This window comes from Athene noctua, chromosome 14 (assembly GCF_965140245.1).
Source record: "Athene noctua chromosome 14, bAthNoc1.hap1.1, whole genome shotgun sequence".
Classification (NCBI taxonomy): Eukaryota; Metazoa; Chordata; class Aves; order Strigiformes; family Strigidae; genus Athene; species Athene noctua.
In genome coordinates, this window is record NC_134050.1 from 19,273,941 (window position 1) to 19,300,620 (window position 26,680).

The window sequence follows — 26,680 nt, forward strand, 5'->3', positions numbered from 1 at the left end:
AAAACTGTGATATCCAGCAGCAGAGCGCCATTCCAGTGTCCTGGTCTTATTCAGCTGATCGTCTCTCACCGACGCTCTTACATTAAAATTGACACATGAATAGAGTTGAAAGAAAGAAAACTTATGATAGGCAATCAGAAACGGAGTCCTCATTGCTCAGTGCTCTTCCATGATAACAACAGCCACTATGAAAGAGCTGCCCCTGCCATTTGTAGGTAAATCAGTGTCAAAGACAGCACGAACCAGGTGTCCACTGAGAACACCCAGCTATGGGAAGCCACACCTGGCCACTGAATGGCCACCAGCGGTGGTGGCAGCAGCAAGGGCACTCCACTGACATTTACTTAAATGCCAGTCCCATCTCAACACCCTTCAAGGTATACAACACATTCTCTTCCTGCTTTCTTCATATTCCCCAAAAGAAAATAGATGCGGGTTGGTTTTTTTTTTCCGAAGCCACCTGACCTTGAAAAACCCATTGCTTCTGTTTGTTTGAATATATTCAGCTGCTTTTCTGCCGACGACAATGCATTCCCTATTCATTGAGAAAAAGGTGGACCTGAAGGAAATCTGCAGGATATTTTCTTGTGTGTGCATGTTGTATAGAGAACAATGTGATTCTCTTCAGACCTTTTAAATATCCCTTCAACAATTTTGATTAATTCAAATCTTATTGCAGCTCCTTTGGTCCTGAACTTTCAAAAGAAAACCAAATGTCTTGTGTGATAAATCTAACAAACATCTGGTTTTGAATCAAAATCTTTCTCTCTTACGTGCTTCATGACTTTCCATTTTCATTATTCTCTAGAGACTTTTTAGCTGTTTTCTTAAATATCTTCAAATGATCTTTTGGATCTTTTTCATTTTGCTTCATTTACATAATTTACCAATTTTTAACATGCAATTCAGTTTGCACTTCAATATGCCCTTCAGGGCGACTTCTGAAAAGGTCTCCTAAATGCTGAGGTTAGGACTTTGTCAACAGAGGCAACATGAGCACAGCTAAAGATGATGACATGTATTGTTCTGCTTTCCTGCGGTTCAGAGTGGCAAGGTGCAGATGGCAAAAACGTCTGGCAGAGCAACAATATCCTTGGCTTATGGCAGTAAAGTGCAAAATGGAGCAAGCAAGGAAATCAAAACATATATTGTTGTATAATAATTCAATAATCTATTGCAGAAAAAACCTCGTTAAGAAATTGCATCAAAGACAATTAGTAGCAGGAGAGGGAGTAGAAGTAGGTGAAGAGATTTCAGCGAGAAAGAACTGAATTTATACAAGAATTCTGTTCTCAAAGGATGTCTCCCCTGCAATTTAAAAGGTACATGAAACAACTGCAGCACAATGAAGTGAATTAAGATTACACCATGGTTAAAACAACATTCATACATGCCTCATTCACTGCTAATGCCAGGACACTGTAGCAAAATTGTGTTATACTACCATCATCCAAATTATCAGAGGCATTGCAAGCGTCAAGTAGGAAACGTGCACCCTCAGAAACTGTAAAACAAAGTTCTGCTTCTGCTTCCTGTTAAGATATATCCCTTTACACAAAATCTACTTCTCTCTCTTCCAGCTCAGTCATTTCCTATTGTCAAGTCAACCACCGATTTTGGTGCTCATTTCTAAAAAGATTCAGGGAGTCAAAGATTCCAAATAATTAAAGATAATTAGTCCATATTAAAGATGATTACAGATATACTTGATTGCTATTTTACTGGCACACACAGTAAAACATCACCATTGACTGGTAACGACCATTGATTATGTTGGTTTTGTAAGTTTGGGAATATAATTCCAAAGGTACAGTGGCTGGTGTCTAGAACACTTGCTGTACCTCCTTCCTACCCCTGAACTTCACAGCAAGGATTCAACCCACAATTATCAGCTGGAAAGACAACACCGTCTTGCAGTGCAGCAATATTTTCAACGAGAAGTTATGCTATGCAGTGGATAGGTTGTACATATCATGGAGATTGGGTAATATAAAACACCTGAACAGGACTTCTGGCCTTAAAGTCAACACACTCCACCCTAAGAGAACCCAGAACTAGGAATGGTTTAGAGCTGCTGATCAACAGATCTTGTCTTTCCTTGTTTCAGCTAGGAGTCATTCTGTGTATACATACCATTGCTGAAGGGAGATAAAAAGAAGGGGTTGAAAGAACTTAGGCTGCAAATTATACCTGATAAAGCGGTCTAACCACCACATTGTTCTTCAATTGCAGCTGACAAATCCGAGACAAGGACTGTATGCTATTGGCCTGCTTACGGTGTGGTAACACAAAAAGTCATCTTCCCTTCTCTTTCTGTATATGTAAAAAGTGTTAAACATTTAGTTTACTGTCATTTTCTAATGTTGTCTGAAATACATTGTGACACATCAAAAATGTTTGTAGAATGAATAAAAAATGTGCTGTCTGTTTCAATATACTATCTCAGTCGTTGCTCTGCATTTGATGTTGCCTGTGTCTAAATATCTAAAACTGCCTTAATTACGTATTGTATCACCTTTCTAAAACATCCTTTTCTCTTTCTGCTATTCTTCCCTTTTTCAAATAGAAGTGTACAAAATGTGCATCAGCAGTTAGAAGAGATGCAAAACTGGGAGTCAGTTACCAGCTAAAACTAGTGCTGATCAGGTAGGTGTATGTGAACTAGTGCTGTTCACTGAGCTCTGTCAGCACTGAATGCCAGCGTGCGTTCAGCTCCTCATCCAGCTAGACACTGAAATGGCTTCTTATCTGACCACAGGTGAGTCACATAAAAACTTGCCCTCTGGAATGGTAAGGTCCCATTAGATTCATTTAGAGAGCACTAAGTATTTCCCAGGAGACACTGAACCTTCAGCATTTTGCCTTCAACATCACTCCTCCCAGTCAGCAAAAGCGGGGCTGAACTACTCGCCACTTGTAACATGCTTTAAGATGCCTGGACAATGTATTTAATAACCACCATCACTGTATTCTAGAGTTTTCCTTTGGAGAGCCTGGCTGAAGACCTGCACTATGAGTATTTTGTCTACTACTACAAAATCTGAAACTTGAGACACAGGCAAGGAAACAAATCATGGTAAGAGTGCTCCCACAACAAAGATATGCTCTGATGTGGTCCTGAGATTATGAGTTAACCTCTAATTAGGGATTACAAACCAGCATGAAGGAAGCCCAGATACATCTCTTTCTGTTGTAGGTTAACTGATACATCGCCAAATATTCATCAGGAGACCCTCACATGACTTTAGTGATGTCAGGAAATAAAAGATAGATCTGACTGGCTTTAAGCCAGGCATAATGGCAGCAGCAGCTGTGCTTGATTCAGCTATACAGATGGGAATTAATCTCCTACTCAGACAGGTTAGAGGTTGGAACTGGATTTCTCTTGAGAAAAAGCACTATTCCAAATTGTGCAGTAGGACAATACAAAAAATACTGTACTCATTGCAATATGAACAAAAATCCATACTGACTAAGATGAGACACCTACATTCATCTTCATTTCTGAACTCAGCCAAAATAGGAAGATACGCAGCATAAAGAGCTGACAGGCTACTGCATTATCTAATCTTTACAAAAGAGTATTTGTGTTAGGCATGGAGCTTAATTTAGGAAAGTTTGATTTTCCTTTCTGTGCACCCATTCCCCTGATAACACTTTATTCAAGGAATCAATTAGGCCTTGATCAACCATTGATCAAGAATTCTCAATGGGAAGCCCTAATGCATTTTATCTGCTGTTATCATTCCTAAATAACACCTCTTTCTGAGCATGCACTTAATTCTTTTCATCAATACCATGCCATCCTTCAACAAGCCTGTTAATAGCATTTTGGAGGTGCACTTTCAATGAAATCCTCCTTTGACAAATAAATTAGTGAAACTATCGGGATTTCCTTTGGTGCATTTGCTTTTTTCAGCCACACAGGCAAATAAATTCCATCTCTCTCACCTCCTCCTGCCTAAAATAAGGTTAAAGTGATGTGTTGGAGTTCAAGATACTAAATGGAAAGCTGTTCAGAACAAATAGAAAAGATAACCAATAATGCTTTAAGGCAAACATTCATTATTTTTCACTAAATTCCCCACGGAGTGAAAGATATGATGCATCTTTACAGTCTCCACATTTTTTCAGTCATTAGCATTTCCCCAGCAATATTTCTTTTAAAGGAAAGACACAAAAGGTGCATATCAACTTTGACAAGACTTTGGTATATGATTAAGTCAGTCACATGGATTTAAGCATGCACTTAAGTTATCTGCTGGATGGGAATTTAAACCTATGCCTGAATGCTTTGCTGAAAATAAGCCAAAACGAATTGGTTATAATTAAATTCTTTTGATGAAAATTCTGCAACTCCCTATTGTGTGACACCAGTACTGAAATGCTAATAAACGATTTAAAATTAAGCTTATTACCAAGTAAAATAAACCACAGAGACACTTCTGTCTTTTCTTATTTTATATCACCATTTATATAACATTTGCGTTTTGCATTAGAGAAATAAAATACTTGACCAGAGCTAATACATCAGCCTCACAGAGCAGCAATTGCAGTGCGTTGCGGTCCAGGAGACTATCTATAGATTCCTCCAAATACACCTGCAATGCTACTCCTGTTTATCTGAGAAATTTAGCTATGTCAGCACTTTCGTAAAGCCCCAACTCCAGGACACTGCCAGAGAGATGCTACATGCCAGGAACTGCTCGATGTGTGGAGAGCTCTTTTAAAAAAAACCAAAACAAATGGAACCCTAACTGAAAATTAAAGCATTAACACACAGGCTGCTCAGAAACCATTGTACACACATACCAGGCCTTGCACGCTCTGAAGCATGTTAAGTTAGCTCAGCACAGCCCCGCAGAAGTACCACTGAGAGATGAAAATGGCCTTGTCCTCTTGGAAGCCTTCTGCATGCTGACAAACACAGATATTACCCGCACAGATTATTGTCGGAAATTCTGCCAGCCTTGCCCAGCAGCAGGAACAGCTACATTCACTGGGGCAAAGGAGGATACAGGGACTCAGTATTTCTACCACCACTCAAAAGGTTTCAACAGTGAGAAGTTTTCCAACATATGACAATGGGATGGTGTAGGCAAAGTCACATGCTGATGGAGCAACACTGGTGGAAAAGGCCGGCTGGCTGACTGAAGCGAGGTGCTGAGCGACCACCCTGTCAGTACTTCGGGACATTCCAAAGCCTGTTGTTTTCCTATAACTTAAGACCATCTGTAATCTGTATATAATTTGGAAGATCTTGTCCCTTTCACTTCAGCCTCCATTTCTCCGTTTTCAAAAAGGTTAACATCTGTGTGTGCACCTCGGACAGCCCTGCGTGCTAGGTTGACTAGGAATGCGAGGCATTTCGTTACTTGAACAGAAATCCTGCTCTGCCAAAGCTCCGTCAAAGACAAACATGGAAAACTTTTAAAATCTCTGGACAGAAGCTCAACAAGAACAAGTTTCTGCAGTAGGTTTGAACTAAACTTGCTGTATGAATAATTTCTTCAGTTTGATTGTGAACCCCTTCCTCATAAGGGCAAGTGGCTCAGCAACACCAGATCATTTCTATGAGTAACTGCTCGTAAGCACAAAAGCTGGATAAGATTCAGTCTTTCCACTTTGTCTTTAAAGCCAAATGTGAAAGAGGTCGTGAGGACAGAGCTATACTTGAAATCATACCCACTACATTCTAGTCTGCTGTTTCTAACCTGTATGGGACCAGGCAAAATACCAATCAGGAAATACAATAATTTATAAAATGTTTAGAGAAAAAAAGCAAGAAATGCATCAATCTACACACCATATTTTTTATAAGCTATCAGTAAAAGCTATAGAGGAACTCATTACAATTTACTGCAACACGAAAAACAAGAACGTTTTCACACATCTCATGAAAAACAGAAGTAGCCATTATTTTTCAATCCTCTACCATTCTGTGGGCCGTTTTCAACACAGCTAAGCAGGCATGGAATTTAGGCTGTAATTTTCACAAGGACCCCAAGTGAGTTAATGGCCTTAATCTTTATTGAAAATTCTGGTCTTAACTTTGAGTTGCCAATAGCAGTAACTGCTCCCATAATCAAATATCATAGTCAGTGATCCTTCAGTGCTTTTGTTCCTTAAAATGGCTTATGTTACTCAGTTTAACATTTCAAAAAGAAAAGAATAAAAAGCACATTATGGTGGTTTAGTTATGTTCTTCCATTTGTGGGCATTAAATAGCAGCACCATAGCTCTGCTCATAAATCAGAAAAAAATGCAGACAACTGAACAAACAAACCTACTGAAAAAAACCCATGTATTACAGCTGCAAAAAAGTAAATATAGACTTTTTTTTCTGTGCCTCCAGGAGAATCATCACAGTAAAAATAAATACAGATGCTAAAACCAGAAGGATTATACAAGTTAGAACTGGTACAAGACTATGCATTTTATTATCATAATCTATATTCTAACAGGGCCCAATCTGGTGTTGAGAAATATAAGGAGTGTCCAGTCTCTGACAGGATTGGGCCCTGCTGCTTTCTCTTTATCACAATAAAATTAAGGTTAACCCTCTCAGTACATGGATCTCTTATAAATACATATAGAGCCTCACATAGAAATGATCAACTTACAAAAAATGTCAAATGCTGCTCTGTCTTAATGGAATTAAAATAAAACATATTAGAATATTCAAGCTATAGATGGGTGGCCATTCCCATAACCATTCACATGACTCTAGCAATGTCACTGGAGTTTGGACTGCTTCAAACAGGGGCATAAATTTAGCCTGAAAAAATAGTGCTCTCTGAGTGATATCAACCTGTCCTAGCACTTATAATAATCACACAAACTCCATTCAACACCCACATCTCTTGGGCTGATATTTCTGCCCACAAAGAAGAAAAAAAAAAAAAAAAAGCTACACTTTGGGAACTTGCATATGAACGTGCACAAACACCAGCAGGTCTCAAGTCCCTCAGGTGCCCACTTTGAGCTGAGGACAACCTATGAACCAGTCACGGCTGCTCTGGGAGCGGCCAGGACAAAATAAAAGCGCTACATATTCTTTCTGACAATCATCCCGTAGGAATGCATTTCCTCATCCTATTCCCACACTGCCCACATTTCACTTCTGCAAAATTCAAGGGATTCATATTTTGCAACGTAACCAGGTGGAGGAATAGTGAACAAAGTGTGAGCTCAGGCCCTGCCAAAGAGATCCACAGTGCAGCTCCAAGGCATTACCCCTTTTCCTTCCCACACAATGTATTCCTGAGCTCTCTCCAAGCCCCTGTCTTTCTTTACCACATCAGACCACATAATCAGTTGAGAGAAAGAGTTGCAAACTCCAGGGCAGCATTTATCTCATCAGATCAAGGCAGACATCTCTCCCTCAAGAAAATGAGATGACATTCGAGGGCATGGGAGCAAGTTGGCTGCTTAAAAGCTCAGAGAGGCTGCTGCCAAGTCACTAGCACAAGAGGCAGAGGCAATTTTTGGGCTTCTCCCAAGCTGATGAATGAGAATGGGGCAGACTAGGCTGCCTCGAGTCCCAGCAGCCTGTCCTGTCCACCCCCACCACTGCACACACTCACACAGCAAAAGAATAAAAGTGCTGTGCCAAAAACCTATCTGTGAATGGCTGTAAAGATCTTCTGTCTTGATGCTTTTTAATAATTAACACACTACTAAAGCAGCAGTCCCAGCAATGGATACAGGGCTTCACAGTTTGGGAGCCCATGGGTTGTGTCCGCACACACCTGGACACACACCCAGCATCAGCCTGATCCTCTGCCCCTCCTACAGCAGAAGGAATAAAATGGGCATCGTTCACTGGAAAACTGCTGCTAAATCAGCTGTAATACCTGGCATAGCTCAGTCTGTCAGATCCCTCGTCATCAGCCAAACCAGCAAGAGCTCTAACTTTAGAATCAGCCCCAGCTGCCTGCAGAATCTTGGGCAAGTCTCAGCTCCTGATTCTCCACCTGAACAGGGTAAACACCACCCTGCTTCATAGAGAGACGAGAGCATTGGTTAACCTTTGTAGCAAGGGGCGAAGTATCCACTCCAGTCTTTCCACTTGACAAAGCAGGAGTAAATGAAAACTGCAAGGGAGTCCACAGAATCCTTCAGGTTGGAAAAGCCCCTTGGGATCATCGAGTCCAACCCTCAGCCCGACTCTACAAAAGTTCTCTACCCCACATCCCCCCACAGCTCATCCAAACAGCCCTTAAACACCCCCAGGGATGGGGACTCCCCCCCTCTCTGGGCAGCCTATTCCACTCTCTCATCAACTGTCCATTATTCAACCTCTTTTCAAGCCAGAAACAGAAAATAAAGATTGGCCCCCATTTTATCCTGGGAAGAATGTTACATGTACATGCAGCGCTCCTAATTAACTATCAGGTACTTGAAAAAGCTGCTAATTTTATATATATATATATATATATTTATATTTATATATATATGAATGATACAGGAGCCCTCCAAGTCCTAATCTGCAGGGTTCTTTTCTGCTTTTGCACACAAAATTAGTGTTACTTTCTTCTGATGTGCAAGTGTTAGCATAGATTGTTCCTTCAGTAATTGTCCAAGGAACTGCATTAACTGAACTACTGTGGTGGACTTCTCTGGGTTAGCTACTTTCCCATACCAGTACACGTGGCAATACTGTTCTTCACATCAGGAAAGCTGGCACACAAATTCTAAATATGCTGTACAAAAATACTAGTTTTAGGCTGCTGCTGTTTCATTTATTCTGTAGGCAGGACTCTAAGTATAACACAAACCAGGTATTTCCTCAGTATAAGACCATGGATTTAAAGTCATACAGGAACATTAAGAGCCTCAAATTTGATCATTCACAATACACAGACTACAGCAATTTCTCAACTCAAACTGCACTTGAACTGGAGCCCATATTTGAGACTGTTTTGATCTTACAGACAGCTGCAGTGTACCTCCTGCATCAACCCTCAGTGTGCAACTCAGAGGAAAGCTAAACTTCCAGATCTCTTTATTAAGAACAAATAAAAACCACTGCAAGCCAACAGGCTGAGGGAGGGAGAACCCTTCCTGACCCTTTTTCACTACTTTTTGCTTCTGAAGAGTGAGGGCCAACATTCTCTGTGACACGCTTGTCAACATAACAGCACTGATTTCTTTGTATATAAAAATGTTTCTTTTTTTTTTTTTTCTTTCCTTCATACCCACACATTTATCAAACTATCAGCTTCAACAACAGCCAGCAACAAGTTGATGACATGGACCATAAGAAACATTTATCTTATAAACCTACTCAATATTTTCAAGTACTTCTTCTGTGTTCATGACAGGTCTTTAGTATGTCATTGGTTTAGAAACTGCTATAATTTCTTTTCTTAAAATCTCTTAAGCAGAGGATCTCTTTCCTTCCCCAAACCGAATCAGGGTAGTCTCCCTAATCCCTCTTCATGACTGTTCTCTTGCACCTTCCTAGCACTTTTAATCAGTTCTGTAACCAAAACTCAGTATTAAATTCACAGTGAGGCAAGTCCATCAATTTATACAATGAAATGATAACATTTTCTAACTGATTCCCTTTCTAAATATAGCCAAGTGTTGTATTTGGGTTTTGGAGGCCCATTGCATATTAAGTAGATGTCTTTATTAAGCTGTCACATATGACGTGTAGATCCTTCTCCCAAGAGTTTACAAGTAATTCAGAATCCAATAATGCATACAAGTAATTTTAAATTGCCCCTTCTACTTTAATTACCTTGCAAGTTAATTCCATGTTCCAGCTACAGCACGCCATCCGGCAACCTAGCTCTTTTCAGTCCTCCAGAAGTGCACCTGACAATCACTGACAGTGTTCATTAATTAATTCAGAGCCTTTCTAGAAAGTGATGTTGACATCCACTCCTCATCCAGGTTATTGCTAAACATACTGAATACAAATAACCAGGTGTTAATCTTCATTTTATTTTGATATTTTGTGTAGTTATTTTTGATTTGTATTTATTTTTTGCTATTTTGTCTTTCCATTTTGGAATAAGTTGTTTATTGGTTATTTACCTGATGTTAGTTCATGGCAAAATTTTACCACCTACCTTGTGATTTTCAAGCTCCCTTAGTCTTCAGTTGTAAGAGACTTTGACAACCTTGACTGAATAGGCAGGTTACACACAACTGTGCCCTTGGTTTGGGTTTATTCATATAAGATTTTTTTAAAAGAAAAATTATTTTAAGGATAAAGATAATTCAGACAGGCAATCTTGCCCTTATAACAGAAATACCAAGTAAGCCCGGGAACAAAGGTCAAACATAAGTAAAATTTGAAACAACAAACAAAAGCTTTGTTTATTAAACTTTTATACATTTACCTTGGCTTTCCACTAGAACCTAAGTCCTACAAGGAGCAATTTGGAAAAAATGAATTGTGTGCCCTTGCCTGTGCTAAGGACACCTTGTTTTTAACAACATTAATGTGGCTTTTAAATTGTACACATATTTTTTAAAAATCATTCTGATGGGTGTCTCTTCCTACATCTTCCCAGTAAGGCTTGTTGGCTTCTTAGTTTTTATTGTGGGGGTTTTTACTGTTCAGCTTGTGGTTTGGTTTTTGTTTTTTTTTTAAAATGGCAGATGTACTTGGCAGTATCTGTGACCTTGAGCTGTACACATGAGCAAGCAAGAGAGCCCAGTCCTGCAAGGCTGTTTATGCATTCTGAGAGAGCTCCTTCTGAGAGGGGTGTCTCAAGGAAGACAGAAGCATGATATGCATACCAAGCCAAGTACTTCATGATTTATTTATAGGGAAAAGGGGCATAAAAATTTGCTGAAGGGGAAAGAAAATTGAAGAATCTGACTTACCTTGTCGCTGTAGACGAAGAACAGAATCACAACAGTGAGCTCCAACAGAAATATAATTAACAGCATGATAAAAAACTGTCAAGAGAAAAAGGGACAGGGGAAAAAACAAGAAGCAAAAACCATCAACATCTATTTCAGCCTTTTCTGGATGCACAATAAGTACATTCAGCAGATCATGCAGAATGGGAAGGGGGAGTCACACAGGCAGCAAGATGCAAAGCTGCTGTGTTACAGCAGAACAGAAGGCACACGACATGCAGCAGCTGAAAAAGCAGGTAAAGGACCAGTCAGGAAACACAACAGCATCTGGGCATACGTACAGCTCATTTATATCACTGATAGCAGTAGAACAGTGTAAAACCCCACAGAGATGTGTCCCCCCAGTAGGCCAGTGCTCTATGTGATGTAACCCTTGGGGACTCTTCCCAGGCTAGGTTTTCTTCATTTTTTTCCCCATCAGATCTTTCCAATTAACAAGATACCAGCGAAGTCCACGGCTTAGACTTCGCATTGCAAGAGAAGGTAGCCTGGTCCCACAAACCATAAAGTCATAGCTCCTTACAAGGGAAATTGTAGAAGTGAAAGGCACACCAACAAAGCTTCTACACCAAGTTAGCTTATAAGCAATTTCAGGTAGCTACACAAATGACCCATGGGTTTCAACTGAAAGGGGTGATTTATACTGAAGACATCAAAGCCAAGCCAGTCCATCTCTTCTTCTCCTCATAAGCCATGGAACTCTCTAAAATCCAGTAGTCAAGAGCTCAAAGAAGAGGATAAAAATTTTTTAACACAGGGATTTCACGTAGATTCTCTAAAGCCCTCAATTCTGATTGACTTCAGTGAGAGGAACTGCTGGCAATGCCAAGCACTTCTGAAAAACCATATGCCCTGCTTTTTGTTAAGATGCTGGATGGGTCTACAGCACAGACCTGAAGTAGCACCAACACAGCGGTTGCACGGAATTTAGAACAAGCACTATCAGACCATTAAATGAGACTGAGTTTTGCAAAGATCTCCCAAGGAGAGAGAGTAATTTTGGAAACTTTTTAGGCTCAGGCAAAGGTCCTGCTCCCTATAACACAAACTCCATACACTTAGCAGTCTGCAAGGCTGGAATTCTAATATGGAGCAACACTGACTTAATTGAAATCCCATCCCCAGGAGAAAAAAACCAGTTACCATCTCTTTAGCTTCAACCACAGAGCTGCAAACCTATGAAAGTTTAATAGATACAAAGCCTTATCAGAGCTTCTTCACTGCTTGGTAAGTCAAAATCAAACCTCTGAATCCATGGATTTCTGTGATCGAATGGAGGGTAAAAGGTCAAGAAGGGGAAAATACCTTTCTCCACTAGTACAATTACACTGTCTACAGAACTCATTGCATTTTGCCCTGTGAGTCTTAAATTAAAATTTGTTTTCAAATCTTCATCACCAGTATCTTCACACCTGCCTGACCCTAATACTGGATCCTATTACTGCCCAGTTTTGAATCACAGAACTCATTCATGCTTGTGATCCAAGCTGATTTCCATATCATTACAATCCAACAACGACCTTCTGTATGGCTCTGCAAACCAGCCTTGGTGCAGCTTGCTTATTTTTTACATTTATGACTTTAGCCTGCTGCACAGCATTAATTGAAACACGACAAAGGATATCTATCACACTTTTGCAAAGATGCACAGACACTTTGCTATATTTCATTTGGCTGTGGGGCACTTTTTTGCTCATCCATAAAGCAAGGCTTTACCAAAACGTGCATGTGAACACCACAGTCTCCCTGGATTACATTAAGCCATTTCTACAACAAAGAAAGGACTCATACCCATTATAAACCGTCATCAGCACTTCCTACCACAGGACCCCAATTTCATCAGCTTATAATTTAGCCAAACCTTAATTGTCTATGCTTATACATTCTGAGCTTGTTTCTGTCTAAAAGATGAAAGCTTTTGGCAGAACTTCAAAAACAACACTTCAATTACTTCTAAGAAGGAAGCAGGGCAAAATATGTTATTTCACCCAGGTTAAATTTCTGGTGGCTTAATTTGAAATCCTCTCACATGCCGGTGTTTAGAGCAAGGACCTGAAACAAAGTTTGGCTCCATTTCAGGCACATGCCTTTTGTCTTACCCAACTACAAGCGGATTTTTGTGGGAAAATTATTAGCCTTCAAAAAACTGCATTTCACACATCCAGTAGAGATGAGAGGGCTCAGCAGCTAAAACCTTCAAAGTCTACAACCACAAAAAGCCTACTCACATCCTTCCCACAGCTCACGTGTGACCAGACAACTCACAAACCATCCCACAGAGTATCTTCCCCGCTCCTGTGGTGCCCACACGTGCCTGCAATGCCCTTCTGGTGTCCCCTCAGAGCCGATGGCTTCCAGTCCCGCTTCACAGGACATGACCAGGAACAGTGGGTATGGCAGTCAGAGTAAAATCCAGGGACTTGTTTTTCCTGTGCTCTCAAGAAACCTTTTCCTCCCTTCTCTGCACTCACCAGCATGGAGACAATACAAATGAAGCCAGGAAAGACTGCAGGAGAAAGGAGAGCCTGAGGAAGGACATTTTTAACAGCACATGGGGAATGGTTTGGTATAGGATACAATCTGGCTACCAGTTTCAGAGAAACTGGACCTACTGGCAGCAGCCGATTGGGGCAGGGGACATCAGAGATAAAGGCAAGGCCCGAGCAGCGCCAGGGGACACACACGGAAAGCCAGGAGGGCTTGGGAGGTGGCGCCTGGGAGAATCCTGTGCTGGAGCCATGGAAAAACAAGAGCAACAAACAGAGTGGCAAAAAAAAGGAAAGCATGCTGCACTGACCCCCACGGCTGAGGATAACGGGTGGGGAATGAAGACTGGTAAGGGCGGAGGAAAGGTGTCTGGAGGGAAGTTGAGGTGTTTTCTCAAGTGTGTAAGTATGATTATTTCTCAATACCAGCATCAGTAATTAAAAGTTTATCACAATTTGCAATAAAATAAGTTAAAATATCATTACTTGAGAGTGTTTTCCCCTGCAACACCAAGTCATACAATTCTGCTAAAACCCCCAGCTTAGGACTGGAGCAGGCAGCTCCTGTTGCCTGCTGTGCCACTGTGACCAGCAGCTGAAGGTGCTGGGGTGATCTTCGAGCCAGACCATGATGGTGATCCTGCCTTCTTCAGTTCATACTAGAGAAATAGGTATGATGTTGCCATCATAAAAGATGATAAAATATTGAAGTCAAGCACTCAAAATTTAGGAAATCTCAGAATAAAAATCCTCTCAGTGATGGTTATGAAGCATGTCTAAGTCCTTCGCTACACAGGTTCAGAGGTTCCTCCAAGCTATTACTGGTGGGAATTTGGTTTCATGCACTGCAGAGTTTGGAAGTCATACATACAGTGAGCCAAAATTAATGTATACTGCTCAGGAAGTCCAAACCTTGATAAGTAGGATTATGCTTTTTCTCCATAGGGAAATATTTTTGTTTTCAAATAAAATCTCTAGTTTTATCTTTCTTACTATCTGCAGTCATTGACAAAAGGTACACCATTATATCACACGTAACTAACACATTTTAGTAATCCCACTGTGTGCACAGTAGAAACACGCACTGTATGTTTTATTGCAAAGGTAAATTAGGTGAGGTCAACTTAAAGGTGAAGGGTTCAAATTCACCACCTGGTAAAAGCTACAAGCACTTACATGTCAGCACATTTATCATCCCCCTCTAAAAAAGAACCCTGCCTGAACCCAAACAAACTTGTCAGAAAGTAAAAATCGAGGCTTCAGACCAAGCTAGCTGTAAAGCATAGCCTGCACACTTCAGCACATCTTCTGACCACCAGAGTAAAGTGAATGCACGGATGCATGGACAACCCGCTCCTCTATTCCCATAGCACTTTCCAAGAAAAGTTCACTTACAGTTCCATCCTCAGTTTCATCCCAAAGGGAATGATGCCCCATCTGTGGCCAGAACCAGCTTGGCATATCCCATTCAAATTTTAAAGGGAGAAGCATAAGACCACTGAAGGCTCACAGCACCTAAATCCCCACCATGGCTGCTGGAAACTCACAGCTCCTTTTCAAATGAGTTCTCCCACTGTGGTGATAAATACTGAGAAGAATAAAAATGAGTTTTGCTTTGGTTCACTGGGGCTGCAGGCTATTGGTATAATAAAGATTTATGCATGGAGAAACAACAATCCCAACGCAAAGCATTCATGTAAAACTCCATAAAAAAAAGATTAATCTGACCTTGTACAGAGAGATGCTTTACCACACTACTTGTCAAATAGTGGGATGGAACCTAGTAGAGGTTCACTGGAGAGGTACCTACTGCACAACTTTTCATAAATTACACCTGAAATAACCCCACAGAAGTTTTGATGGGAAGGGACGTAAGGCGACGCCTTTCTCTCTAGCTACCACTGTTGATTTCCAACCCTTAAGAAAATTAAGGCCAGTTTCTCAGCAGTTACCTTCATATTCTACAAAGCCCATGACTTTCCCACAGGTTCCCATTAAAGGAGTAAAGAAAAAGAAATTATGCAACTGCTATGCCTACCTCATAGCTACGTACCACTCTCCTGATGTCAGAGAGAGAAAAATCTATTAGAGAAGAGGTCTCAACTTGCAGCTCCATCCCCACTGGAGCTGTACTAGGCTTTTGAACCATTAGTCCCGGTTCCCTTCATCCAGCCTCTTAATATCAGTAGTAGAGTCGAGAACTGTTCTCTATGTACATTATATAAAGCACGTCTCACAAAGGCACAGAACAACAAGTTAATAATATTTTCTTCCCAAACAAGATTCTCTGGTCTCTCAGATGTTAGAGAGACTTGCTTCTCTGCAGGATGACTGAACATCACACACTAATACACAGGATTGAGTTTTTTGCTTCCCCACTGCCTCTCCTTCCCAAATCTCCTCAACAGTTCCATCATGTTGCTCAAACCACCCATCTCTCCATGTCAGGAGTAGCCAATCTTCTCAGTTTTCCAAAGACAAAGTGGCCAAGCACAATGAAAACCAACCCGTGATTGTCTTGTTAGTCTCCTAACATTTTGCTATGAGACCAAACATGATATAACTGATGGTAAAATCAAGAATGATTTGTTTAGACTGATCCCTGAAGTAATAAATGCTTTTAGGCTGATGGGAGTCTGTCTCAGAAGGAGACAATAAGATCTCAGTGTGCCAGACCCTCCTCTCAGCTAATGGCAGGAGACAGAAGTTTCTTGCAAAGCATTATTCAAATTCTCTTCAACAAACAGCAAGACAGTAGCAGGAGGACCCAAATGCCAACAGCCTCTTTGGAATAGTGACACACTTCAAAACAGTTTTAACGTTCATGGCTTAGCAAATAATTTGTTTAGACAAAACAGCCTACAAATTAGCATAACCTACCTAAGAAACTGGACAAATAACTTCAACAGCCAGCCTGTGCTGTGCTCCATCATGTAGTATTTACCTACACTGCTAATCTGTCTGCAAGGGGGACAGTTAGCTTCTCTTCTGACAGAATAAATATGAAGTAAAACACGTGAGCAGGTAGGTTGATCCTGTGAAAGTACTCCAACAAACTAACTGCTCTTGGCCTGCAGCAGCTTCCAAAATGAAGAAGAAAAAAAAAAAAGAAAAAAAGAAAAAAGAAGAATATTTACAGTTAATCATTCCTCTTTAACATCAACTGCAAGTTTGATACAGTCAAGCATTCTGCCTTTTAGTTAGGCTGGACTACCAAATCCTCACTGATCAGCTTTATTTTCAGTATTACATTTCACTTCCTAATAAGCACCTCAGGTATCAGGAATTAAAGAGAATTTGTTGGGCTAAAACTTAGTCTTCCAAGAGAACTCTAACTTCATAGCCTGGGATGGATTTTAATTTGTCTCCCCAGTCCTAACATGTACATATATAACTTTGGTCTTCAAGAACAGCACAGCTTCAGCTGCCAGAAGACAGTCTCTTAGAATCACAGAACCATGTATGTTGGCAGTGACCTCTGGGGATCATCTGGTCCAACCCTTTGCTAAAAGCACAGTCAACTAGATGAAGCTGTGCAGAGCTACACCCAGTCATCCTCTGAGTGTCTCCAAGGATGAAGATGGGCAGCCATCTACACCCTCACTGGACACCTTTTTCCAGTACTTGACTATCTTCATTATAACAAAAGTATTCTGTATCTCTAATTGGAATTTCCGTTGTTGTAGCTTGTGTCTGTTACTTCTTGTCTGATCCCTGTGGATCTTTCCAAAGATTAATTTTCTTTAGATTCTACCATAAGGTTATTGAAGACAGGAACAAAATATCTTCCTTGCTTTAACTTCTTAAGACAGAACAAACCCAGCTCTCTCAGTCTGTCCCTGCACATCACGTGCCCCATAATCACCATGGTGGCCTTCCACCGGACTCCTTCTCCTCTGGTATAATGTGTTTCTTCTACTGGGGAGCCCCAAATCAGGATAAGCACTCCAGATGTAGCCTTATCTTATTCTGGAAGAAGGTGTTATTCTCTCTCAGTGTCAAGAATTTAAGGGAATGTGGGGCTTGGTCTAACCCACAACTACCCAATTATTACATTCACCTTTTTATTCTGATTGAAGACAAATGAACACATTAAAGTGCAGGCTGTCCACACATTCGAAAGAGTTCTGCTTGTTCTGATCAAAAGGAGAAGGTCCTTTATTTTTGAGTTAAAAGGAGGATTATCAGATTGTGTTACCGTGATTTAGGTCTAAACTATCTGCCAAAAAGATTCTTTTTTAATTGATTTTTAGATTATAATTTGATATGAACAGAAATACTATCAAAAAATCACATTCTGCACACAACCTCCTCTGCAGGGACAGCATCTTATCTTTAACACTGAAGGTGTAAACAGTATCTCTCTTTTCTGAATAAATGAAGTCAAACCTTTACCTACAAATTCACAGAGCTCCATTAAAGTCAAGAGAACTTAATGGATTTTATACCAGCCACACTCTACCAAGCTGCCTGAAAATGAAGAACTCTCCTTGAATTTAATATGCTTTATAGTTTTCCTGTTCTCTTATCATAAATTACATTTATATTGAAATAACATCTAGTAGACTGAGTGGAGATGCCTCATTACTATGGTTGGCATGGCCAAAATCTTAAATTTGCCCTGCAGAAGTGTAGCGTCCCCATGCCTAACCAAATTAAAACTGATGCATCAACAAATTTAGATGCATAAAGTCAAGCACCAAGAAGAGTAGCACTGTTGGAGATACTGAATGCTATAAACTATTGACAAATTTACTGCATATTCCACACTTTGGAAAAAGTCAAGCCATCTATGACAAGTCAAAAACAATGCAAGAATTCCCACTGAGGTACTGGGAAACAGAACTCCAGGTACTGCAGAACCACCCACTCTTTATAGGGGTGCGCTGCCTGCTTTCAGGTACCAATGTTTGCCAATGCACAGCAAGACCAAGATCATCCCCAAGCATCCCCAGAATAGCTTTTTTTATTGCATACATGACTTCCACAGAATAAAAACTGTTATGGTACAGATTTTATCAGCACTCAAAATAAAAAAAAAAAAAAAAAACAAACAAACAAAAACTCTTCCAGTTCTGAAAGCAAAACTGTTCATGTATCACTAGTTCTCACAAGAAGTTTGATTTAACACAATTCCCCAAAGGCATTCTGATCTGATATATTAATAGCGAGTAGGAACATTATGAAAGGCTCACTTAGTTTTTTAATTTTTTTTCTTTCTTTCCCAAGGAACTGAGCAAGGAGAGGAGAACAGAAGAATAAACACAATGGGAATTATACTTGCATCTAAGAGAAATAACTTCTGCAGCCTGGAAGACTTGTAGAGAAAGAGGAAGAGCAAAGAATAAGGAAACACAAGACAGTGACCAGACAGTAACAACAAGTGGAATTACAGCCAATAAAATCCCAGTGTATTGATCTACCACATGAAACACAACAAAAGGAAAAGGGCAGCCTGCTTCCATCAATTTCCATCACAGTGGATTCTCATTCCACATCTCAATACCAAAGCTTTTGCTGACACTTGGTTTGAATTCTCCTTTCGTTAGCTCCATACCATCGCTCCTACTTACCACCCTCATAGCACCATGCATGCTTTATTTCTGCCCATAATATTTAGACTCCTCGAATATTTGCAGACTTATGTCCCATCTGAGCCCTCTCTCTGCCATGCTGTGCATATTTAGCTCTTTTAATACTTCCTTGGATATAAATCTCTTTAGCCTCCTAATCTTTTTTTTTCAGCATAAAAATGGTAAGTTTGCTCATAAACTGTAAAAAGGCAGTAATGTATATGAGCAAACTTATGAACAGAAACTCTATTATGAAAATGGCATGTATCTAAATTTGGTTCATCAGCTATTATTCTCTAAAAGCCTTAATAGTTAATTCATAGTGATTGTGATAAAGTCGTGCATGCTTTATGCCTGCTGGATATATAGTACAGCTCTGTTTATGTTTGGACTATATCTTTTATGAATGTGCAAAAACTCCTGCTGATCAGTAAGGCTCAACGAAATCTGCAGTAATTATTTCTGGGAAAATATACAACATATGCGGCTTTAACACATTAACAGTGTTTCATTTTAGTCTCATTACTGCTTTCAGTTGGAATCATTCAGTCTTACTGCATTAGTAAGTGAGAGCTGAGAGACTTGACTTTCCCATACTATGTGTCATCGGATTTTAACCGGCATTTTGTGGCATTTCTAGTCCTCTTCCATCTTTTCCAAAAACTGACTCAAAATCAATGACATGTCATCAAATATTAGCCAGGTATCACTCTCACATCACAACATCAGGTGGGTATAGGCCCGTTTAACAGACGACAGATTATTATTCCTTAGCACAAATAAAGGCCTTTGACTCTCTTTAAGGGTTGCTTCATCTCTTCTGCAAACATAACGAAAAGGTGTGATGTGATCTGGTGTCAATCTTTATCCTAGTCAAGACAGAAATTCATCCTAATTGTGAAGTATAATGAGGCTGAAGAAGAACTAAAACATCAGACTAGCTCTTACAAGTCCCTGCACCACTCCATTAATAATGAAGCAGTTGCTTGAGTCCATCTAACATAGCTAATGAAAATACCAAATACAACTAAAAGGCTCTGGTTTGGGATCAATCCAGTATTCTCCAACTATGGCGCAGATATACAATGTTAATTGTAACTTAGACCTTCTACTCAGACTTTAACATCACCCGTGTATTTAGGAAATTAAGCTTCTTCCCTGAATCCACCATCCCCAGGATATTTCTTGTCCTCTGGAGCTCCAGCATAAAACATGCCCCAAGAGGAGGAGGGCAGCAGGCAGTGGTCCCCACACACCCTGCATGAGGACTGAGTGACTGGGCAGGGCTGGCTTCACACTCATGTTCACACTGAACATCTGGCTGACCCCAAGTGCTGGGCAAACTGACAGAAGCTCCCCCAAGATGATAAGGGCAAATGACATGACTACATTGCTCAGCTGAAGGGGAAAAAAAATTACTCTGAAATTCTGCAGTTCTCTCTTTACACATATTTGCAAACTCCAAGTTAAGCTTGCAATGCGATCTCGACTGCTAACTACAATAATAGAAAATTTCTCTTATTTCTAGAGTCTCAGAACAGCACCTAGAAACTGCACTGCATGTGTAAGTGAAGGAAACGGTGAAAAGCAGATGGTCAAGAAGAGAAAAAAGGGCAAGGTAGAGTATTTTGTCTGTATTTAAATTCTATTGCTGGTTTTCTCCCCAGTTTGCTGTTCCCAAATGTGCTACACAGAGGCTGCTGCATCAGATGCACATGGGTCAGTCTTGCAGTAGATTAAAAAATGAACAGCAAGTCAGTTTGGTTTACCTAATTCTGCATTTTGGCTGATAATATTCTCCTACTGAGGAACTGAAATGTCATTAGCATCAAATCAGCTCTGGCTACAACTTGTGTAGGCATCACTGATTTACACAAATTAGCCTCCATTTCTTTACCCCCAGAGTTAGATTTTTCTGAGATTCAGGTAATTGTAATCCTTTTAAAAAAGCCAATGATGCTCTTCAATTTAAGCAGCAGTGTTAAGGTGGCTAAAATAGCAAATGAATGATGGGGAATATAAGCACACATGCTGCTTTGGTAAGACTGTGGCTTTCTATCTGAGAAGATGATTTTATTATTAGGAAAAGAATTATCAAATGTGATGCTCAAAAGTGACATGAATGTCTGGGCTGGCAAGGAGCACACAGGTTACCTGTCCTTTACTTTCAAAATGGGAGCAAAATGGGAAGGAAAACAACTTTATTGTTTCTCTCCTCTGTTGCCAGGTCCTTCGATTGACTGCTACCAGAGCTGAAGAAAAGAAGGGAGGAAGGAGAGGACTCTGACAGGTCCCATCCACTCCTTAGTCTCTGTATCAGCCGAGCAGAAGGAGCTGAAAACTGAAAGGCAATGAGGAGCAGATTCTTAATAAAGGAGAGGCAACAAAACTAGGGGAGTGTGGTGCTCAGTACTTACAGTCCAAACAGGCAGCAAGTGAGGGCTTTCCTGTGCAACACAGCCCTGGGCAGAGAAGTGCGACACGTGATGCACAATGCTCTCTGTGCGTCTGGTATCTTCCTGGTCTTTGCATCACTTGCTGCTGTGGCTGCAGCCACAATTTCCCTGGATTTTGCTACTCTGATTGCTAGAGAACACAAGCTCATGTGCTAAACTGGAATGAGAATCTACTGTTTGGTCTGTAGCATTAAATTACTGCGAAGAAGTCATTCACGGGCTATTTCTTTCCCATTTAGTTGCTTGGAAATAAATTCCCTGTCACCAATGGAATTTCAGCTGTCAGCTCTTTGATTGGATCCAATGAAACTAGTGAAAACAGTAGTTTTTTTATTCTCCTTTTCTTCCCACTCATTAACTTTTTACTCATTTTCTGTATTGCTATTTCACTTACAGATGAGCTGGCTGAAGTTCAGAAAACTCTCAACAACACAGTACAAAACATCACGGGCACTCATTTTCCCCTTGGACTATTCCATAAATAAAAGTCTTTTGATGTCTAGATAGTCATTCAGTTACATATATGATATCAGCTCTTTCCACAGCTGGTTCTGACCTAGTATCAAGGTTTAATTCTGATCTTATTCATTCCAGCAACTGGCATGAACTCTGTGCTGATTAAAATGAAGTTCTTATTTAAATTAAGCTGAACACAGATCTGTCTGTTAATGATTTTCTTCCTCCTTCTCATTAACCAGCTTTCCTACAAAAAAAAAAAAAAAAAAAAAAAAAAAAAAAAAAAAAAAGCTTATGCACAAATCAGGAATAAGGGTAAAGAGGGCATATCTAAGCCATCATCTTATTTACCTAATTCTTGATCTGATGGAACATACCCAACCTTGGTGCTTTATAAGAATGCTACTGGCTTTGGGTAATCAGAGAGGAATCAGCATTTTGTCTACTTCAAGCCCTTTCCCCTATGTCAACTTAAGGTCTACACAAGCAAGACTCTTTTCATTGGATTATTGGCCATGTTGCTCATCCCAACCAGGAGCAGAACATGTTCTTCATACCAAATCATTGTAGAAAAAAAAAAAAAAAAAAAGTGTCACAAAATCAGAAGGTGAAATAAAAAACTGTCTATGGATCTTATTTCCTTCTCAAACATGGGTTATTATTTAAGTTGCAAGTGTCTGGAAACATGGTATTTATACATGCATGTTGTAAGAACCAAATAGACATAAAAATCCTTCACAAAGGGCCTGATACTGTTTTTTACCAAAAGTAAGTTCCCATTTGCAAAAAATTTGCATTAGACCATGTTCACATGCCCCTTCTGGCAGCTTCTCTGAATGTTTCCCATTTAAGTGAAGGTAATGTTGCAATTAGGCTGCTTGGCTCAGCTGGGACAGCCTGCAGCAGAGCTCATGGAAACCAGCTAATTGTGCCAATTAGGCACTTTCATCAAAATAAAAATTGAGAACTAACTTTGCTTTCGGTGTTTATTTATCATTTGGACATAATACATATGATGAAAGAAATCAAAATTGTCATTACTACTATGGAAACATAGACTAAATACTTCTTAAAGGTCACTGTAGCACACAGGACAGCTAGACATGTTCTGCTGTAATCAGAGAAAGATGACAAAGGCACTGAGCTGAGATTTAGACAATTTGGGTGTGCTTCATAGCTCTCCCACAATCTCCCAGTGCAACCTACGCAAGGCACTTGGTTTCACTTTGCTGCAGCTCCCCATCTGTCTAATGAGGATAATAATACTTTCCATTTGTCTTTTGTATTTAGATGGTAAGCTCTACTGGTCAGGGACCTCCTCTTACTGGGAGTTTTATACAGAACGAGCATCCTGATCTCATGGGCTGCCTGCAGGCAATGCTGTAATACAGATAACAAATAACAGAATCCATCATGATTTAATGTCTAAAACAGGTTTTTAACCCAGACTATCCAAAGAATAATTACCTTTCTCAGTGCAAGCATACAAATACAGATCTCTGCTAAACGCGTATGAAAGGCAGAGAATTCAGGCAATTTTGCTCCTCAAACACACATCTTAAGCAATTAACCTAAACCACAATGTTTACACAGACACTTAAGGATCAGTAGGTTAACATTTGAGCATGAAAGAGCAAAAAGTACTTAATCAGGCACAAATTTCTTTAGCACTGAGCAATGCCACGTGCACATGTACCTAGAGCACCTGTCTAAAGTCAGTACTATAATCAAGTCATCCTAACTGATGGTGCTAGAGTGGTACAGCAAGCTGGTGCCTCCCATTCTGCAAGGACCTGCCCTCAGCTGAAAAGCAGAGGTATTGCAATGGGGTGAAGAGCACTCAATATAAACGTTTTGCTAAAATTCACGAAGGTGATGGATACAGCTAACAGCTCCAATGGACATTAGAACTGTGACACATTTGCAAAGGGGAAGGAGCAAAAGTAGATTCCTAATTTTGTTTCAAGATAGCGTATAGAGGTTTGCAGCACAGCTAGATGATCCTGCAATGCAGGACTAAATACCTATTAAAAAAACCAATGGAAGTCCATAAACTAACTTTCTCAAGTCAGACACAGCTTATTACCTCTGTCACTTCTTCAGGACCCAACCCATCAGGACAAAGCTGCCATTTTTGAATTACAGCTGAACTTGTAGCTGAGGGACCTCTGTTACACACTCTTGAGCAACAATAATAGCAGGAATGTCAAAGGAATCTTACTGAAGCAAGAATGCATTGTTCGCCTGCTTCACTCCTCAATTTGCATCTACATTCAGATGCAAGATTATATACACCAGGTTGTATACTTATTTCAAGAACTGCTAGTTGCTCTGATTTCCCTAGGGAAATCTAATGATGGAAAAGTTTATCGTCTTTCACGTTGTAGCTGGAGCAAATAAGAACCATTGCAAATATCCATTCTTTGTTCACCGAGATCTTAAAATAACAGCTGCACAACTCACCCCATCTGTGTGTTTTTGCAGAACACACAGAATGGTTGGGGTTTCCTTTTAAATATTTTTTTTTACACTCTATTTTAGATTTTCATACTACTCTATTTCTCTGAATGCAGAGAAATAGGAATAGGCCTGTTTCTTAAGAGATTAATGAGGCATTGTCCTGGCTATACATTGCCACTGAGTAAACAATATCTGCCAGCTCTTTAATCGGCAGACATCAGGTTAAGTCCTTTCAAGTCAGTAAAACTGCGAAGCTTTAGGCTAAGTGCTCTTATTCAGAGAGTTAAGGTGGATCATTCCTGACTATTGCACACAGCTATGCAAAAATCTCATTTACAAATTAAACTTTACTTCTGCTTTCGACCTCTTTTCTCCATCTGTCCTTTGCTACTTGAAACACTTCGTCTGTCCTCCTTTCTTTCAAAAGTTGTTGGCAAACGTGAGGTAAGCAGTTATTATAATTTACACCTAACATCACAGCAGCCTAATACCACAGAGCTTACAGGTTTGCTCTGACAACCCAATACAAATGTCATATGTGGAGAACACAAAGATACAGGATCAGAGTCTCATCTGCTCTGCAACCTAGTGTATGAAATATAAATGGATTGAAATGTCTCTTTGATACTGCTCGTTTCTAATTCACTCAAGCAGACTCCTTAGGAAATCTTATCCCTTATCACATTATCTAACAGTAGCATTATTCATAAGGCAAGACCATGCACAAACATCCTGCTGTGTCTAACACCACATAAAACTCCACTCCTCCAACCCAGGTGGGTTGAGTTAGTAGTTCTTCCTGCCCTGCTCCCCTCCCAGCCCATTTTAGGATCTCAGTGGTGCTCCATGCCTCCTGCAATATTTTGTAATGTCTTCCTCCAAACCACCCATCCCAATAACAGCAGCACATCCTCCCAACTATATCCTTCCCCAACTTGTAACTGCCACATCCTCTCCACTGTCTTCTCATTTTAGGAAGCAGAACAAGAGGTGCTCCTGTTGCACAGGAAATTTGTCTTTCCAGTCCTTTCAGGTTTAAAGACTACCACCAACCTATCATTAAGGCAGGGTGCACTTCAGGGCATCTGGAGAACCAGATGACGTTCACATTTTTATTACTGTCTATGGTCATACTTTCAGACTGTATCAAGCAGAAGAAAGGGGGAGGTCAGCGAACCTGCTACTCACTCAGAGATACACAGCAATGTTCTGGTCAGTGAAGCACTGTTTGATCCCATATATGTGGGTTATAACTTGTGTATCTGCCATCCCAGCACAATAGCATCCCTGGGTACTTCTCCACCTTGGTTTATTCCATTTTCTTTTCTTTTTGTTCATTCCAAGTCTCACCACATCAGACTACTGCATACAGACTACTGAAACGTGCAAGGGACACAACATCCTAGCTTATACTTCTTGCTTTTATTCTAGTACTCCATTAATATCTTCTCATTGCTTTTAAGCCCAATACAAACCTGTTTCAGCTGCCTGCGGACTTTGTCTAACTCCTGTCCATCCCAGTTCCCTAAATTTGTTTAGCACTTGCTACTTTATTGCTCTAGCATTGAGACTGGACAAATTTCAGGAGGTAGGGGTAAACTAAGAGAATCAAATACACTATCCAATGAATAGTGAAACAGAATTTACTATCCATACAATCGAATAGCCTCCATGGGTCTGTCCTAAACACCTGTGAAATAAGAAAGGGATGAAGACATGTAGCAACCACAAACCCTGAGGACAGCCTTGGTTTGATATTCAGCCAGTCCTTCTATTCAAGCATTTATTTTGCTACCTATGTTACATAGAAAAACAGGAGCTGGGCAAAACCAAATGCCCCAGCGCTGAACTTAAAAGCATTATTTCAAACACTAGTCAAATAGAATCAGCAATTTGGGGAAAGGAAGACTAAGAACAAACCTACACGATAAGGCTTTGCTCCCAGAAACACAAGGTCCTACAACCATCCATTTCCCTTCCAAACAGACAGACTCCACAGAAGAACTCATAAGAGTTCAAAAATCTCACTGGTATTTACTGAGGGTAGGTAAGTACTGATACACATTGTGGAAAGTTACTCTAGAGTAAACAAAAAGTGAATTCAACTGACTTATGAAACTGCATTTCAAACCTCTATAGTGGAGCTTATTCAGAATTAAAGTAGCTGTAATCCGCTCTAATATAACTCAATTTTGAAGAAAATTGAGTAAAATAGAGGCCACACTTAATAGCTATGGTACACAAAGGTAAGGAGAGGCAGACAGAGTGAAATGCTGGTACCAAATCAGATCAAGCTTCCCAATTCTCCCATGCAAAGAGTTCCTAAATGAATTTGGATTCCTTTGCATTACTTAACTCGATCCAT

General features: G+C 40.1%; 1 protein-coding gene across 6 annotated transcripts in view; it reads right to left on the minus strand.

The window, feature by feature from the left end:
• Positions 1 to 26,680, minus strand: part of TSPAN4 (tetraspanin 4) — a 453,985-nt gene that overhangs the window by 40,527 nt on the left and 386,778 nt on the right. For all 6 annotated transcript variants that reach the window (XM_074918701.1, XM_074918702.1, XM_074918705.1 and 3 more), the window contains one exon: positions 10,846 to 10,920. In XM_074918701.1, the coding sequence (XP_074774802.1) occupies positions 10,846 to 10,920 (75 nt within the window). The remainder of the gene's footprint in view (positions 1 to 10,845; positions 10,921 to 26,680) is intronic.